General features: G+C 37.3%; 1 protein-coding gene across 1 annotated transcript in view; it reads left to right on the top strand.

The window, feature by feature from the left end:
• PTPRZ1 (protein tyrosine phosphatase, receptor-type, Z polypeptide 1) overlaps positions 1-18,228 on the top strand; it is a 132,084-nt gene that overhangs the window by 103,532 nt on the left and 10,324 nt on the right. The window contains exons 13-21 of the mRNA XM_009076486.1: positions 178-322; positions 7,250-7,341; positions 10,606-10,691; positions 12,941-12,961; positions 13,127-13,223; positions 14,629-14,711; positions 15,446-15,580; positions 16,845-16,979; positions 17,644-17,807. Of these exons, the coding sequence (XP_009074734.1) occupies positions 178-322; positions 7,250-7,341; positions 10,606-10,691; positions 12,941-12,961; positions 13,127-13,223; positions 14,629-14,711; positions 15,446-15,580; positions 16,845-16,979; positions 17,644-17,807 (958 nt within the window). The remainder of the gene's footprint in view (positions 1-177; positions 323-7,249; positions 7,342-10,605; positions 10,692-12,940; positions 12,962-13,126; positions 13,224-14,628; positions 14,712-15,445; positions 15,581-16,844; positions 16,980-17,643; positions 17,808-18,228) is intronic.

Genomic DNA, 18,228 nt, shown 5'->3' with positions numbered 1-18,228 from the left:
TTACCCTCTATCTGCTTGTTTTCTGTAAGCTGGTTTGCAAATGTATACACTTTCTGCAGTACATAGTGAAAAACAGAGGTAAGTGATATTAAGTAGGCTCATTATAAGACACATTCACTCGTGCTGTGCATTTCTCAGAATTTAAACATGGACTGTTTCAATTTTCTCTGACTGCAGAGGCAAGTAATATTAGCCATGAGTCTCGTATTGGTCTAGCTGAGAGTCTGGAATCAGAGAAGAAGACAGTTATACCACTTGTGGTCGTATCAGCCCTGACTTTTATCTGTCTAGTGATTCTTGTGGGTATTCTCATTTACTGGAGGTAAGTTGCTTTTTGGTTGATCTTTTTTTCAGTCCTAAAGAGCTGTTACTTGACAAAATGTGATTGACATTACTGAGCTGGTTTACATGAGGGAGCCTGGGTCTTCTCTCTCTCCGTGTCTTCTTGTCGCTCCCAGTGCCATAAAAATGATAAAAATAAGGTGATTTCTGTAAAAAACCCTCAACTACAATTCTTTCTGTTTGCAGAGGGTTTAATCACTGCAAATAATTTATTTCCATATTGAGAGGTCTTAATAAACAAATACTTGAGATTATTCATGCCTAGAAGCCAAGCGACTTAACAGAGCACTGGGAAGAGCAAAAGGGAAAAGAAAAATCAATAGCATGAAATGGGTTATTTGCTATCTTTCCAATCCTTTAACAATTAAAATCAGGTGTTGTCAATTTAGAATGAGAATCTATGGTCCTTGACAGGACTGTGTGAATAAGCAATACATATAGTATTGTAGAAGTGTGCTGTAGCTGACATTGTATGCAAGACAGAAATGGGATAGTTTTATGAGAGTATAACTGTAATTGTTTGAAGATCACTTACTGAGTAGCTCTTACGGTGTTCCATGATTAAATAGTTGTTCTACTTTGTGATTCTGCCAAACTAAAATCAGCCTCCCAGCCTTTCAAACGGTTCAGTGGGTGACTAAGGATGTGTTTCATGTACACACATACGCTCAGGTTTCCTTGTGGACATGGTTTTATGTGACATGATAAATTGATAAGCCAGTAAGAAAAGAAATTAAGATAAAGAGAACTGATAGCTGTAAGAAGTCATGATAACATAATCAGTGTGGGGAAAAAAACTGTGCCCACTCTGTGAAATAAAACAGAGCAGCTTGCCTGGCACAGATCTTGTCCATACAGCTGAAGTCACTTCCCTCAAAGAGGGAAAAAACAGTGGCTGCATTTACATCACCTACTGGGATGGCCTCTGCCCTGTGCTAACCCCAAACTGTGTCAAGAGTTATGTGAAATACTGCAAGTTGGCCTGATCTCAAAGCATACCAGGAATCTAATTAGCCCTGTGGCAGTACGTGGCACTTCTCAAGCCTTTGGTGCTCTTTCGTTGGTTCTAGTTAAAAGCCAGTCTTCCTAAGCACGTCTGCTTAAGCTCTCATACAACTTTCAAAACCCATGCACAGCCCTCACTCTCTTAAGTGTGCAGGTTGTCAGGGAGGAAATGCAGTGGTGGGCCAGAAGGGGAAAGTAAGTTCCAAAAACTTCCTGCTGTGAAGATTCTTGCTGTTCAGTGATTGCCAGGAACCTGATCCTGTTACTGCTTCTGCAGTGCTAGCACATAAACTAACAGCCACAAACAGGACCTTGCTCTTCCAGGAGCTGGACAAAGAGTGGGGGAGACAGGCCCAAATATCTCTTGGATGCTTCCCGAGCTTGTTTCTTCTTCTCCCATCCCCTACTCAATCCTTCTTAATCTCAAGTGCAAAAAAGTGGTGGAGAACCAGGAACTAGACCACAGACTGCCTTTTCCAAGTTACTGACTACACTACACTATCTCTAGGCTGTGATATCAGGGTTGACTTTTCTTCTAGTCTCCTGACGCTTATTCTCTGTCAGCCTATCAGGATATGTCCCATATGGGGACAGGGCACATCCCATCCCCAAACAGATTAGACTTGAGAAATGGAGTTCAAGCTTCCTTTCTTCCAGGCAGTGTGCTAGTGAGTCAGACAGCCTTCACCATCATTAAAGACGCTTCTGAACAATGAATTTGCAGAAAGATTTCTTCTTTCCTAATTTGTAGTTAATTGACATTAGAATTGCACAACTCATTTCTTAGTTAAGGCCTAGTTGGATAATTATACTGTCCATCCCAGGATTTCCAGCTGACCACTTGCATACTAAGAACCTTTTCCTGTCTTTCATGTCATGCAGCATGAATGTTCATATTCATCTTCCAAAGGGTTTCATCCCCGATGCTAAATAGGATTTGAAATCTCTTCTATTTACCAAAGAACACCATCCATTTTAAAGCCCAGATTGTACAGTGCAGTTCTAGTAATCCTAAATGTTACAAGCTTGTTTTTCTCAATAACATTGTGTTCATTTTGTATTCTTTCTCTGGGAATGAACAGTTGTGTAAAACAGGTCTTTCCAAATAAAACAAAAATTCCCATTAGCAATAATATCTTCTTGACTGGTATTTAATCTTTTCTGTATTTCTTGTGTACTACAAAATAAAATATGGAGATCTCTTATTGTTAATCCTCAACAAAATTCTCTTGGCATTACAATAACACCAGTAAATGTTTCTTACTTTAGGGGAATGAAACATAAAGAATATGTATTGTAGGTAGGACTTTGTGGCCCTCTTTCAAAGATGCCAAGACCCTCACCTCTTTTTAAAGCCTGGAAGAAATCAGAGCATTAATTTAATTGCTATGCAGTTTTTATTAAGCCTGGAAAATATTAATACAAAGTCTGTAAGTTTTTTTATGGCTAAATGTAGTTTATTTTGAAATAACTGATGTAAGCTGTCAGTGTTTCATTTTATAATGCTCTTTTTTTTATTTGGGACAATTATTTTTACTTATTGAAGTTCATAAATAGTTTATGTTTGCAAAAGGTTATTCCTATTACAACAGTAGTCAAAAAATTGCATTGGTATGTCCTGGATTGTTATTTGAGTAAATAGTGCTTTAGGTTGTTTCCACTAATAGCTCCTGCTTTGAATGTACAAAAGGTGTGTTATTAGGTCTAGAAACCAAGTAACTACCAAGAGCAACAAGTTCCAGTCTTTCAAGGTTAAAGAAAGGCAAAATTATCTTGTTATTCACTTAAATGACTTGTATCAGAAAAATAATTCTGTACCATCTCTTGTTTGGGTTTTGGTTTTGGTTTTTTTACATGAAATTGTTAATCAGCACTTGAGGAAATTCCTCGGTCTCTTCACTATCTCATTAGGCACAATTTCAATCTTTTTTTTTTGATAAAATATTCATTTCTCTGGCATGGATGAAAAATTCTAATAGCGATATTGTCTAAAGATTGACTGATTGCCAGTAGGAAAATATGCAATTTTGAACTATTCTAATTCTGTGTGTCTTTTGTAATTCAAGCAATTTTCAAGCAATGTCATTTTCCTTTCATTTCTTTGGCATGATAAAGATTACAGTGGAATAAACAGGGAGATTCTTTTGGTGGTTTAATGGCCTTGTTGTCCAGATAGACCCTTTTTAAAGCTTTAGGGAGACTTTTCTGTTCAAATCTAGAGTCTATCCATCCCTCTCAGTTAGTGTTGCAGTAGAGATGCAGCAGGCAGGAATATTTGAATCTACTTGCTCTGTTTTTTTCTGGAGGCTTCAGTATTATCATTTTGCTTAAACAGGCATATTTGTGCAGACTAATGTTTGTAATGGTTATCATAAGAAGAGCTGGAAGAATAGTAAAATGGTTGCAGTTATCAGTGGGAGCTGTACCACTCAAAATCTTTTTTCAGCCAATATATGTGAATCTTAGGAAGAGACTAGTTCTAATGACAAGAACAGCAAACTGCTAATGCACTTCCAGGTACATTTGCAGTCATAGACATACTGAATATGAGCTGGCTGTCATACAGCCTATTATTTTGTGACAATAACACTTCAGAAATTACCAACCTGATGAGAGATAACACCCTGAGTAGTCATTTAAATTTTAACTTTCCTCTACCACCCTATATCTTTGAAACACAGCTGTCAGAGACCGTTCATTTTCCTGTCCATGATTTGAACTGATGCCTTGAGTCCTCTCGTGTTTATGGGAACAGAGTTGAGCACCCTCTCTAAGGATTGTTAAATTTGCACATGCAGACACACTAAAACCAGATTTAAATTTACAAAGGCCACACTCATCCATCCATGAAGGCAAACTTCTCAACAATGTGACATCAAATTATAAATGTGTTAGCAAAATCTGAAAACTACAGTTCCAGCTGATAAATGTGAAAATTAATTGCAGCCATGTAAAAATTGAATAATTTATGTCATTGGATCCACTGAGGATTCAAATAAGTGTTTGAGAATACCATTGGCATATAATCCTGTGAGCTCAAAACACCAGGAAGTTCCCAGAAAAGAAGTCATCCTGCCTCTAAGACCATTCTGGGCCAGCAGTGGCTGTGCAAACCCATCCTCTCACAGATGCCTCTGACTCCCTAGGTTTACCTTCCTTCTCCAGCCCACCTGGCAGCAAACACCCCACACACACATGGACATTCCCATGCACACAGTGCTGTGCTGTGTTGTCTGCCTCAGTGAGCAGTCCCTGCCCCAAGGGGGGAAGCAGGCACACATCCTCAGCCTAGGTCCAGGTGTCCAAACACTAGAAAAACTGAGTCCTCCAGAATCTGAGGCTTAGTCTTGTCCCAAGTAGTTCCCATTGAAGTGTTTGTTCAGATCTAGTATCCCTCCTGTTAGACTGAAGCTCTGCTGCTGCATTCCTTCCTGTGCAGATCCAAACACTGTAATTAATCCAGTGGTTTAGCACTATCTGCATATATAAAGAGTGTGTTCGAAGAAGTGCAGTGTCTAAATTACAAATTACAGTTTTAGGTTGAAGATCTAAATGCTGTGAGGAAAGGTGTAAATTAAATAATCAGGTTGACATTGAGTGATGGGACCTTTGTCTGGAAGTTTGAAGTAGTCATCACTTTTTTCATTAACAACAAGTGATAATTAATGAGATGTGGATATTAACATTAGGTTTAGTCATGAAAGCTTTCACTACTGATGCAGAAGCAGATGGAGTGCCTATTTATGAGTCTTATTACAGGTTAAGTCAACTGCTATGAATTTGTCTCCCAAATGTGCTAAGGGTGTAATTTATTTTCAGCCACAATTAACTTGTTAAAGATTAAAGATACATTGGCTCAGTGAGGGATAATGAATATATGGCATATTATGCGGACATTTTAAGTACTGCTTTAGATGTGAAAGCCATTATGCTAATTAAATTCTTTTTAGCTCAATCTTTTCTCAAGCAAGAAGGTGACAAAACTCTGATGCCAGTCCATAAACTTTATGCATGATCATTGTTCATAATCAGTAGACATTCAGAGGAGGACATTTTTGGGGTTTGGATCTCTAGCATCAGACTGGTTGGCGTGTTTGGTTGGTTGGTGCTGGTTTTATTAAACACAGTACAGCATTTGCCATGCCCAACAGGCAGGACCAGATTTGTCAAAGTGTTTAGTGATTTGAATTACTTTGATATTTGCCTGCATCTCACAGACCTTTCTCAAGCATGTCTGAGACTAACTCCTGAGTCTCATGCTAGCATTGAGACAGCCCCTCTCACCTTAGCACCCACTGACTCCAACACTGGAGATGCCTTAAAAATTAGAAAGATGTTCCCAGGTACATTATGAGTGTGTTCTTGGTCTGCATCCAAAGAAATTGCCATTTCTACATGAACCCAAGTGCATAACAGACAGTCTTGCTCAAAACATCTCATGCAAAGGCAAAGCTTTTCTGTGAGCATCACAAATATGCTTTCAGGGGATTCTAGCTGGACTTGAATTTAATCATCATGTGAATCACCAGAACTATTTTGCATGCCACAGTTTTCCCTTCGATGTAGCTGTGTGCATTTTCTTGTGTTTTAAGGAAATCTATACTGTACGCAGACCTAAAATTCCCAATGCATTCCAAGAATATGGGCATGTTTCCCAGAGGCTTAATTCAAATAAGCTTACCAAAGTCTTTATGATCTACATTAATGGTTCTGGAAAGAATGACAACATCCACATGTTCCCTATCTGGTTTTGGTTGTAACAATTATAAGAGGAGTTTTAACACTGCAGTGATATAGGAATGGTACAGAAGAATTTAAAATAACAGTGGTTATACAAAATAGCAAACAAACTTACAATAGCTTCAGCCAACAGCTTTGAAGAAGGAGAATCTTGTAAATAGAAAATGAGATTAATATTTTTGTGATGCATATCTTTCTTTTTAAATTTAATGTTTAGTGAATAATATTTCAAGTAGATTAAGTGATCCAAAGTAAAGATTATTATTAGCATGTCTAATCATATGGAGATTTTTTAATTAAAGAGTCTTTGTAATGCTCACAGCAGCAGTTGGTTATTTAGTCCCTTGAATAGCTTGGACTCCTAACAGATGCTATTCTTATTATCTTCACATCTGGATTACGGCACAGATACAAATAACATTGTGGGTCATAGTTGAGGTTGATACCATTTGTATTCATACTTCAGTGTTTTTGCAACAAAGCTGGCACCTCCTGGAGTTATAAATCCCCCTGTTTCTGTCAGCTTCGGGAACCCCTCCTTGGCTAAGGTGTCCCTCAGTGTTGCAATTACATTATGAAAAATGTTGTTTAGCCGCCGTCATAGTAGTTGCAGAGCCACTGGTTTGGCTCTTACAGCGCACGTTGTCTTTTATCGCGTTCTGTGTCTGCAGTAGGATCTATCGATGAATTACCAGAGCCGATTTCATACACTGCTCCATCTTCAGGCTAGCATAATTACCTGAAAGGGAACAGTAATTATTTGTGTGAATTTGGATAAGGAAGACAGTGGCATTTTTTTTGTGCTTGAAATTGTGCAGCATCTACGGTAGCTCCTGATGCAGAGTTCCTCTTTCAGCTGTCACTATGTCTAATGCATGCTCTATCTTCTGCCTCTGGTATAGGTAAAGATGCATGAACTATGTATTATGCTGAGGTAATGTAGTATCTTCAAGTTGTATACATAATTTGGTGGTGTGCTGGGGGAATATTTATATTCTAGCAGTAGTATTTGACACTCCATTAAAACTGGTTTTCAAAATTGAGATATTCTTTTTGACTCAATAATGCCAGAATTCCAAACAGTCTCAGATAATGTTTGGGATTGGCTTTTATTGTTTTACTGGGGGGTTTGTAATACTTATTTATATTTCTTCCTCTCTAGGAAATGTTTCCAGACTGCTCACTTTTATTTGGAAGATAATACATCACCTCGGGTGATTTCGGCTCCCCCAGCTCCAGTCTTCCCAGTCTCAGGTATTTTTGCCAACTGTTCTGTGGATTGGTCTTAGCTGTTGGAAGATGCTTCTTTACATGTGTCCATGTGATGTCATATACTGTAACATCTGTAAACCAGAGATTTGTATCCTCTTGTACAAGTCTATGTAAACTCAGGTGCTCTTGATGTCAGCAGGGACTAGTATTGCTAATATGCTCTCCCATAGGTAACACAGAAGAGAAATACTAGTATTGCTAATATGCTCTCCCATACGTAACACAAAAGAGAAAGAGCCTCACCTTTCAGAGTTGACTCAAATATACACTGTGCTTCTAGCCATTTGGAGTGTAGCCTCACTAGAGTGGCTGCTAGGGTAGCAATATGAGCTACAGTAAATAGCTCTAGTTCACTGTCACAAGGTGGAGGATTACACCAGCAACATACTCTGCTGTATTTTTGCCTTTAATTGGATTTGTCACCTGTGTATAGAACATGTCTTATTCTTTTTACCAGCAGGATCATCTGTCTGCATTTCATTTGCAATTACAACTTGCTCTTAAACTTACAGATTTTCCTAGCATAGTTACTATGGTAAAGTTGTCTGTGAACCTGTCATAAAAATGATACAGACATTCAGAATATTAGCATCTGGTTCTATATCTGCCACATTTATGTGGAGAAACTGTTCTTTTCTTTATTTCTCTGAGAGTGTCAGAGGAGCACATGCAGCCCTTCCAGCTGTTTCAATCTGTAGAGAATGAAAAGTAACCTAAATTGATTCATTCTGAAGCAGATCCTAAGCCACATTTTCACCTATGAGACAAAGATACCTTGTTCCACAAGTAATGCTTTTGCAAACTGTGCTGTTAGAAAGGAGGATGGTTTCCCTTGGAATGACTAAGGGAAGGAAATCAGGCCTTGTGTACATAACAAGTAAACACATTTAATTAAGTAAATCCCAAACATTAGGCTTCTGTAGTAACTGAATTGGAGACATCTTTAAATGCCTCTTGTATTGATTGCCATTGTTAGGAGATGCATAACCTTTTACTAAATGGTTAAAAAGCAGAGCTATAACTCAATTTCAGAATATATGTGATTATAAATAAATGTCAAGTGGCAATCATCACAGGAAATCTCTCGCTCTCTATCATGAACTATATTGCAGTATATATGATTTTCTTGCATTTTTCCCAAGCAGCTCACCTCAGGGAGATAGTGGTTTCCATTGGAACAATTGCACTTTCACTTATTGGAGTGCTTAAAAATATGTGTTTTGAAGCTGGATGTTTTCCTTGTGAAATGCTGATAAATATTAAAGGGAAATGTTTTTCTAAGTGCCTGAAGCTACGTAAAATATTTGATGGAAAAAGTTGTGAGCATGGAGGAAATAGTTTTGCTTCATTTTGCAGTCAGCAGTTTTTGTGTTTTCTATTGCACAAGTGCTTCAGCAGTGTAATTTTACAATTGAGACAACTGTGATATCGTATCAGCAAAGACTATAGGGCAGGAAGAGTGTTTTGTAACTGCTAAGTTTAATTTTTATGGCTACAACTAAAAGCACACTCCACAGATCTCATTATGTATTAAATTTTCCTTTTGTAGGGTTTCATTGGCAGAGATAGGACATTTGCAGTTACTCACAGAAAATGTCATGGCACTTCACAGCAAAATTCAAGGATGCATTCAAATAATAATGAATTACAGGGTAGTGTTAGGACCTGCTATCAAACTGAGTAGTTTGGAGTGATACCTGCCAGCCAGATATAAAATATACTCCTGGATTCAGAATTGGAGATTAGCACTGGCAAGGAAATAAAACCTCTTTCACCCTTATTGTCCTCTGTCTTAGGGTCATCTACCTTCCCTTCTGGTTTTGTGTTTGCATATCATTAGGATAAACACTTTATGCCAGGTTTCTTCTCCAAAGTGTGAAGATAGTGTTACACATTTGTTCAGCTTCTCTTAGGCTTGACTGGATAAATTCACTTTTTGTATTCAGATCCATTCATGTAAGTAGAATACCAGATGGATCTTAGTACAAATCAACAAATTATTGGTAGCTGAAAGCTAATATTATTAGGTGGGCTAAATGCTGAACATCTGTTGATGTAAATAATAGGTCCTTGTTCAATGTTTTTGACGTTTCTTTCTCATATGAAATGATGATGAAATTACGGATTGTGAAATAAACATATTTTAATCCATGGAAGGCTTTAAAAAACCCCACCAAAATTATTCTTCAGAACCAAAACTATGTGAAATGGTGTCATCCTTTAACAGTTAATTAACAGAACAGATGACTTTGTTTACATAGCATGTTTACAGAAAAGAGATTAAAAGTCCCGGAAGGTTTTTGACATGATCCCTGATGAATGCTCTACACAGGAGTGTTTTTCTGTATTCGTATAAAGTAAAATAAAGATAAATATCAGATGGAAAATTCAGACTCACTATCAATACCCCGAAGTTGCCAGAATCACATTTATTTTTTGAAATGGTGATCTCTTTGTGGATAACAAGAAAGTCTTAAACATAAATATTTCACTTAAAACTAGAAGTGTGAAGCCTGATATGAAAGTTTGTAGCCTGTACTCACAGGATCAGATACAAGATTATTGTCAATAGGTAATCATAAATCATGGGGACAACAGGGGGAAAAATTCCCTACTGAAAGTAATCACTGATGTGGTAAAAGATGAAAATTAGTTGTTGTTTTCTTTGATTGCCAATGCAAACATGCAACATCTCAGTTAATATTAAACCCCTGGCATAATGCTGCTTTAATTTAGTAGGTTTGGGACTATGCAGCTAGTCCATGTACTGTATCAGAATCCCAGTGCAACACTAATCAGCCTAAAGCACCCAGACAGCTCTGCCTGATTGTTCTTTCTTTATCAGTGTTATTCAGAGCTCTGCCCCTACCCTCTCCATTTGAACATCTTGTAGCAAACAGCTAATCCTCCCATTTCCCTTTGACACAGAAAGTTCAGACAAGCTCAGCATCTTGCAGAATCAGCACCTTCATTTTGGGGGCTTAAAGACAGAGGAAGACATTGCAAGGCGTTTTCTTTATCTTCTTTCTAAATAATAAGTTAGAAATGTAGACGTGTTAGATAACTATTTCAGAAATGTTAATATTGTTAAAGAGTGGCTTATTTTTGTGGGAGTTGCCTATCCAAAGTTCATGCCAAAAATTTTATTTCAGGATGTTGTGTGGATTGCCTACATAAAAACTTCTTTATATGTCACTGGCTTTTTATTCTTCATAAATATATTTTTTGTCTTTTCCCACCCCTAAGATGATGTTGGAGCAATTCCAATAAAGCATTTCCCAAAACATGTTGCAGATTTACATGCAAGTAATGGTTTTTCTGAAGAATTTGAGGTATGGTTCTATGATGTCATCTTTCTTCTTAGCACATACAAATAATGTTAAGTTTAAATGCCTGAAAATTAAAAACAGGGCATTCCATTCTGATCTGGGTACCAATTTCATGAATGCATGTAATTATGAGTGCTGTGAGCCCAGTAAGGAGTTTGTGTGTAAAGACTAGGGAGATTTATAAAAGCTAGCTAACAGGACTAGGATGCAAATGGGAGTGTTTATCACTATGATAAAATACTAAATTATTGTGTGAATAAACTAGGCAGCAATAATGCAATATATGTGGTTTATCAGATACAGTTATAGATCTAAAGCTTTTCCAACACTAATGCCAATTGAATTTTGCAGAAGCTACCCACATTTGCTTGTTCCATTGGCAGAGAAAATAAAATGGAAGTTATAATGAGTACACGTGGCAAGACTTCTGATTAACAGGGGAGCTAATGTAGTCTTCATATATGGTAGCGAAAGCTTTACAGTTCCTTTCCTAAAGTATATGGTTCATAAGAGGTATTTCAAAATGTTGAAACATATGCTCTAATGTATTATTACTGTATGTAACTAATGAAATTCATTGTTTTATACATTCATGTGCATTGCAGTCCATTTAAAGATATATATGTTCTAGCTTCATTCACATAAAATAAGCATTATAAACCCAAATGCTGTAATTAAAGCTGTGCTATTAAAATTTCTACAAGTGATTTCTAACATAATGAGTTGGGATGGAAACAAGTGTTTTAATTGATCTCAATTTAAAATACAATTGTAATATTCCTTCTGCAAAAACAATAATGAAAGTAAAAGATTCTTAGTTTTGCATTTTTTGGTTTTGCTTTTATTTCCCCAGCCTATTTATTGTGATCTAATGGACCAAAAATTCCATGTCCTTCATGTAACCTTCTTCATCAGCATTTCTTCTCCAATTCATTTAACATTCAGAATATCCATTTGATTGTGAGACCAAACTTGTAAATGCTTGTGAATGTCCAGTACACATTCCTATGTTGTGCACTGATGGGACTGGGCTCCAGCTAGACTGGCTATTAATAAGAGCAGATGTTGGAGGACTGTGTGTAAATACAAAAGTTGCAAAGTTCTTTCACCATTAGTGAGTGCAACAATACAGAAATCAGATTGTTCATCCTAAACTGGTCTTTTCCTACAATTGTACTTTTCCTAAATTACAGCAGTAATCCAAACACCAAATCTCACTGAACTACAGCTGCACTATTTGAAGTCTTTCATGCTTGTTTTAGTACAAAAATATTCTGTGTCCTCATCATTTCTTGGAGGTCCTTTTGGCTTTGCAGACTACCCCAGAATTAGTGTCCTGATCTTTTCTCTACTGGTGGAGAACTTCAAAGATATGGAAAAACTGAAATATAGTCATTGTCTTAGCAGGGTTAGCATACATGTGGAGGGTAAGGAGGTGGTTCAGTGGTGGTTTTTTTATATTCCTATAAAACAACTTATATTTGAAATCTAATTTTTAGACTGGTAACTACTTTATATATATATATTTAAATAGATGAAGGTGATTAATATTAAAATTAGTTATAAAGAGTGTGAGGAAACATTATTATTCTACTATTAGTGATGACAACATATTTTCTGCTTAACAATGTGGACCTTATAAATGCTTGAGTTTCCTGACAGTTAAAGTAATCAATAAAATAAAACAATTTTGTGAGTCTTGCAGACTGTGCCCATCCACTCAAGCCTGTGTCTCTCTTTATAAAATCATTGGGCTCACTGTGAACTGCTGGCAGCTGGAGTGAGGGCTGTAACTGTGCTTCACCACAGTGCCACGAGGCCGGCTGAGTTGCACACCATCCTGCTCCAGTGCAGGTCTTGCAGCTGAATGCAGAGAGCAAAAACATTCATTCTCCAGAGAAACTAATGCAGTTATAAGGACCAATAACAAATTCAATGAGCAGTTAAATATGTAGATAATCTGGCTAAAGTCTGAGATGTTACTCTTATGTATAAGCTTTCACAGACCTAAGGTCTAACAGTAAAGCTAAAGATAGGAAAACAGATTCCAGCATTTTAACTGGAAAATTACCTCTTGTTTCCTTTAGGAGTTATGTCAATTTATTCAGCTTTGTTGTTATTATGGAGATACATATTGCATGACCATAACTGTTTTCCATATAGTAACTGTAATTTATATAAACACTTATCCATTTGTTCTGTGCTGTGGAATTTGATTTTTTTTACTTTTTTTGCATTCATTCCCTCATTAGACACTGAAAGAGTTTTATCAGGTAAGGAATTATTTCACTGCATTTTTTTTAGCAATGAAGTAGTTGTAAAATATCATAGATAATTGGGTATAAGGTTGTGGTTCTATTCATGCTTACTGTATTTGAAGACATTTTATTTATGTTAGTACTTACTAAAGTATGACATACTTTTTTTCTTTTTTTCAGGAAATCCAGAGCTGTACTGTAGATCTAGGTATTACATCAGACAGCTCTAATCACCCTGACAACAAGAATAAGAATCGATATATAAACATTGTTGCTTGTAAGTAAAGGCATCACTTGGTGTTTTGTTTAATAATTATAGACAAGTATAGATTTGTATGTTATTAGCGAAAGTATCTCTACACTGAAAGCTCTGGCTACTGTTCAGCAAAATGCTAAAAGAGTAGCATGAGATTTCACATCTCTTCAAGTTAGTCCTCTGACATTCTGCTGCTTTGAGGAGCATGTGTTAGCAAGACATATTTGTGTCTTCTGCAATGACCCAAAGGGAGCTGGGAGATTTCATTATAATGTCATTATAAAGCCAAAGAAGCTGTGCTTTGATTGCCAAAATTAATCCATCTTTGATCTAGAATAATGATGATTTATCCTCTCTAGGAGCTTCACAATCCCTGGATATATTCACTGTCACATATAAACATAAATGTCCTCAGTTTATATTGTATTGTGCCCTGCAACAATGTAATAGAACAGCTTCATTAATCAATACAGGTTTTCCCATTGCATCACTCTCCTAGAGTTTTCTTCTCTGAAACACATCTATTCAGTTTTGTTAATCTCTCTTTGAAGCTATTGCCTCTGGGCTTTTATCATTTTGGTGGCTCAGTACACTTTTTTTAACTCTTTATAGCATTTCAACTTTGTTCTGATAACAACAAGCTCCAAATTAAATATATATTCAGCATTCAGCATCACTAGAGCTTAGTAGCCTCTGGCAGAAAGCAATTTAAACCAGCAGTGAGAAATCCCATTCCCCCGGGCTAAAGATATCTCTAGAAGGACAGAAAGTCAGTGATTTTCCTCTGCCACTCTGTGTTTGAACCTGATCATACAAAAGGTGCTAGCCTAGTGACTTTTTTACCAAAGGGCAATGAACAGGCAGCTTAGGGCAGCTGACATAGCAAGAATTTTCCTCTGTACCTGCCTGAAGTCTAGTTCTTCCAATCAGTGCAGGCTGCAGAAAGCTTCAGCTCACCCTGAGGTAGCTACTGCTAAGGTTCTTTACCTGACCAGTGTTTTCAACATCCCATTACACTCCAGTCTCTGCTCTTTAACTTGGAATTAATGTGCCTCCTGTCACTTTTGAGACACCCCACTGTGCAGATTTGGCAGTCATGACACAGGACTTGGGAAAGACCTGTACCTCTTCACAAGAGGTTGTAGGGGAAATATGTCACAGTGCCTAAAATGACTCCAGGTGCTGCTCTTAAGGCAACTAGATTCTGAATCCCTTCCACCTTTGGATTAATTAGGCTTTTTTTTCTGCAAACTAGAGTTTTGAATGTGATTCATACCTAAGCAGAGGATGTTTTGCATATGTGATTGTTACTGTGTTAGTCTTCTGTATTGTAAAAATACATTTCAGTATTTTTTAAGAGTATTACTTATAGTAATACTATAATTCTTACAGAAAACTGCTTATTTTCTCCCTTGTTTAACTACAGATGATCATACTAGGGTTAAATTGGCACAGCTTGCAGAAAAGGATGGAAAATTGACTGATTACATTAATGCCAACTACGTTGATGTAAGTGCCTTTTTCTATCTGCTGCCCTATTCATCTGTCAGCCTTTTCTGTAAAAAACGAGGTATGGAGATGAAAAGATTTAATTTTTTTAAAGTATCACAATGTTACAGATTTTGTTAAAAAAACCTTTTGTGGTCTAAGTTTAGCCCTCAGAGTTAAAGCATGGGTAAAACTCCAAGTCTTTCTTGGATCCATCTTGATATTGTGGCAGCTGCAGCTTATTGAAGGAAATTACGAAACAAAAAATGTTCTGTCACATCTGAGTCATTTTAGAAGTGTTTTTCATCTGAATGGTTTTTCTGAATGGTAAGTGGTTAATCCTTCCATCTGAGATAATCTCATGGAAGATGCCGTTTGGCTGAGAGCCTCACCAAGGTACCATTACCAGTTTTCATTACTTAGTTATTTACATGTAAATGATCTTGATTCACTTTTTAACCAGTATCATAACAGATGTCTCATAATCACTATCATGTCAACATTCTGCCAGAACACAGGCGCTTGAACACATATATCCTATTCGTTGGAATTATAAACATTGACATAACAGTTGTATTCATATGTCACCTGATACCACAGGTTTTCTGCCATTCAGATAATTATAAATTCTAAAGTGCTTAAAAGCTTTTGAGAGTCTTTAAAAATAGATGCATAAAATCTTGTATACTCCTCCTAACCTCCTTTTGCTCCTGGACAGTGATTTGACAGGTGTCATTTGCTATATTTCAATTTAGGGCTACAACAAGCCAAAAGCCTACATTGCAGCTCAAGGGCCACTAAAATCGACAGCAGAAGACTTCTGGAGAATGATATGGGAGCATAACGTAGAAGTTATTGTGATGATAACTAATCTCGTTGAAAAAGGAAGGGTAGGAGTACCTTTGTCTGTTATTTATTTCTCTGATGTTGATAGATCTACCTGTAACAAAGTGCTGTCTCTCTTTTAAAAAATCTGGTTTAGAATTTTACTGAGCAAAAAGCAATAGTTTGCAGGAGTTGCATGTACTAGGATTGACTACAGAAGAGTGAAGTTGAGTAGCTGTAGTATGAAACTGAAGAAAAGATTCAGTAAGTTTTGAAAATACATGTTCTAATGTTAAAAAAATAGAGAAGTCATGCTGAAAAAAGCCTTCTTATATATATATTTTGGAATGGGCAAACTATGGGCTTTGTGCCACGTTTTGCTAGCAGTCTGCTCACCATCATGCCCTTTCTCAGGGTTAACTTTTAGACTCTGGAAAGGAGAACGCAGTTCAAGCGAACTTTTCTGAATATTCACTGTCTGCTTCCTGTTAACATCCTAGCAGGTCCACAGTTCCTTTCTTACTACATGACTTGATTGATACATGTTTTTCAAGTGAGACAAAATGGTGTCAAACCCCATCAGAGGGTGTGTTTCTGTGGTTATGTGATGGGAGTATACGTGTACCCTGGGGTCACATGAGGAGACATTGCATCACACTTGCCACGCACTGGCTGCAATGCCTAAAATGCATATAAATTTTATCATGCAACCTATTAAGCATCTATCAGATGATGCAGACACAGCAAATGCTTAGATGCACTGGCTGTATCACTTCATGTATAACACCATGCTATAAACACATACTCTTCTAATACTCCTAGTGAAGGCTATGTGACTACCCAACCGAAAGGCTGGACATCATGGCTCTCTACTGTATATCCTGGCCATACACAAGCTCACTCTCCCCCTCTCTAATCAGATATAAATATACTCTGCCCATACTATAAATTAATCAGAAGTCACATACTGACTTGAATATATTTCTCTTTTTCCCTATAAATCATTATTGTCTTAAGATTTTAGAGTGCCTATAGAATGGCAAGTTCCACCTATTAGAGCCCTTTAACTCTGATGACATGGTTTAAATCTCTCCTTCTTTGAGTGTTCCAAATAAAGAGCATCTTTGCATAGCTGTCTCTCTTTACAGCACAAAATAAGTACATGTTATTTGTTGTCCTGTACTGAAGATCATGTCTGTTATAAACTGGGTATAGTGAGAGTCCCTGTATGGATTTGTGCTTGACTGTGCTCTTAAATTTGAACATTTTAGATTGCTAGTCTGACATTCTGTTTTCTTTTTTCTTTGTTGCTCATTTGCTTTCTAACAGAGAAAATGTGACCAGTACTGGCCTGCTGAAGGCAGTGAAGAATATGGGAACTTCTTGGTTACTCAGAAAAGTGTTCATGTACTTGCCTATTACACTGTGAGGAATTTTACTCTTAGAAACACCAAGATCAAAAAGGTTTGTTGCATCCTGGCAACATAGGTGGGCATGCTCTAAGCTCAGCAGTGTGATTTTGGTTACTTTGAGGGGGATTTTGAAAACTTAATTTATTCCTTCCACATAAATGTCCAAGACATCTAGTCTTTCGCCCTTCCTGTATAATCAATGCATAAAGTACAGCATTTACTATCGAGTAATTTATTCTGCCTGTCTTAGGAACCAAGGAACCAATCTTTGAATGAGATGACCTGCTTTCTGAAGGTATCCCTTCCTCTGAGTGGCCATTGAGGGAAGGAACTTCAAAAAGCAGCCTACTCATGGTCACTTGCCTTATAGATCACTAAAGCTGGGTTAGTTGAATCCTGCTCCTTCTGTTCACCCAGGAGAGGAGCAGCTTGACAAAAAGAGCTGATGACTCTTAGCAGCTGTAATTTGTTATATCTCCAGTGCTCTTCATCTTTCTCTATGGCTGTATAAGGGACAGTATCAGGTCATTTTTCCACTAAGCAGGCAAACCAGTGTGACAGAAGCACTGTCCCTTCCTCTTGTCTTTGAAAGCTGGAATATTCAGAGCCAGCGGGCATGCTTCTAGCTAAATAGGGACAGAACTAGTGCAACTAGTATAGAAATAAAATGATGAAGAAGTGGGCTGCTTCTATATGGACTTGTTTTTCTCTTGCAGGGGTCCCAGAAAGGGAGGTCTAGTGGACGTGTAGTAACTCAGTACCATTATACCCAGTGGCCTGACATGGGTGTCCCAGAATACACACTGCCTGTTCTCACCTTCGTGCGGAAGGCGTCGCATGCCAAGCGCCATGCTGTTGGGCCTGTTGTGGTTCATTGCAGGTGTGGTTTTTACTGCTGTAAGGTTCACTCCACTCTTGTTTTGCAGAAAAAAAAGAGTTTTTCAATGGTGGGTTAAGCAAAATTTCACTCTTCCATTTAACAATTCTCAATGGAATAAGATGAATTTCTTAGCTGATATTTCTTTCCTTGGTAAGGCCAACTAATCAACTCTGTGCCACTTTTATAAATCTCTGTAAACAAGATGATGCTGCTGTGCGTAAGGTTCACTCCACTCTTGTTTTGCAGAAAAAAAAGAGTTTTTCAATGGTGGGTTAAGCAAAATTTCACTCTTCCATTTAACAATTCTCAATGGAATAAGATGAATTTCTTAGCTGATATTTCTTTCCTTGGTAAGGCCAACTAATCAACTCTGTGCCACTTTTATAAATCTCTGTAAACAAGATGATGCTGCTGTGCGTTC

This window comes from Acanthisitta chloris, unplaced genomic scaffold (assembly GCF_000695815.1).
Source record: "Acanthisitta chloris isolate BGI_N310 unplaced genomic scaffold, ASM69581v1 scaffold1626, whole genome shotgun sequence".
NCBI classification, from domain to species: domain Eukaryota; kingdom Metazoa; phylum Chordata; class Aves; order Passeriformes; family Acanthisittidae; genus Acanthisitta; species Acanthisitta chloris.
This window is presented reverse-complemented; position numbering and strand designations above follow the sequence as displayed.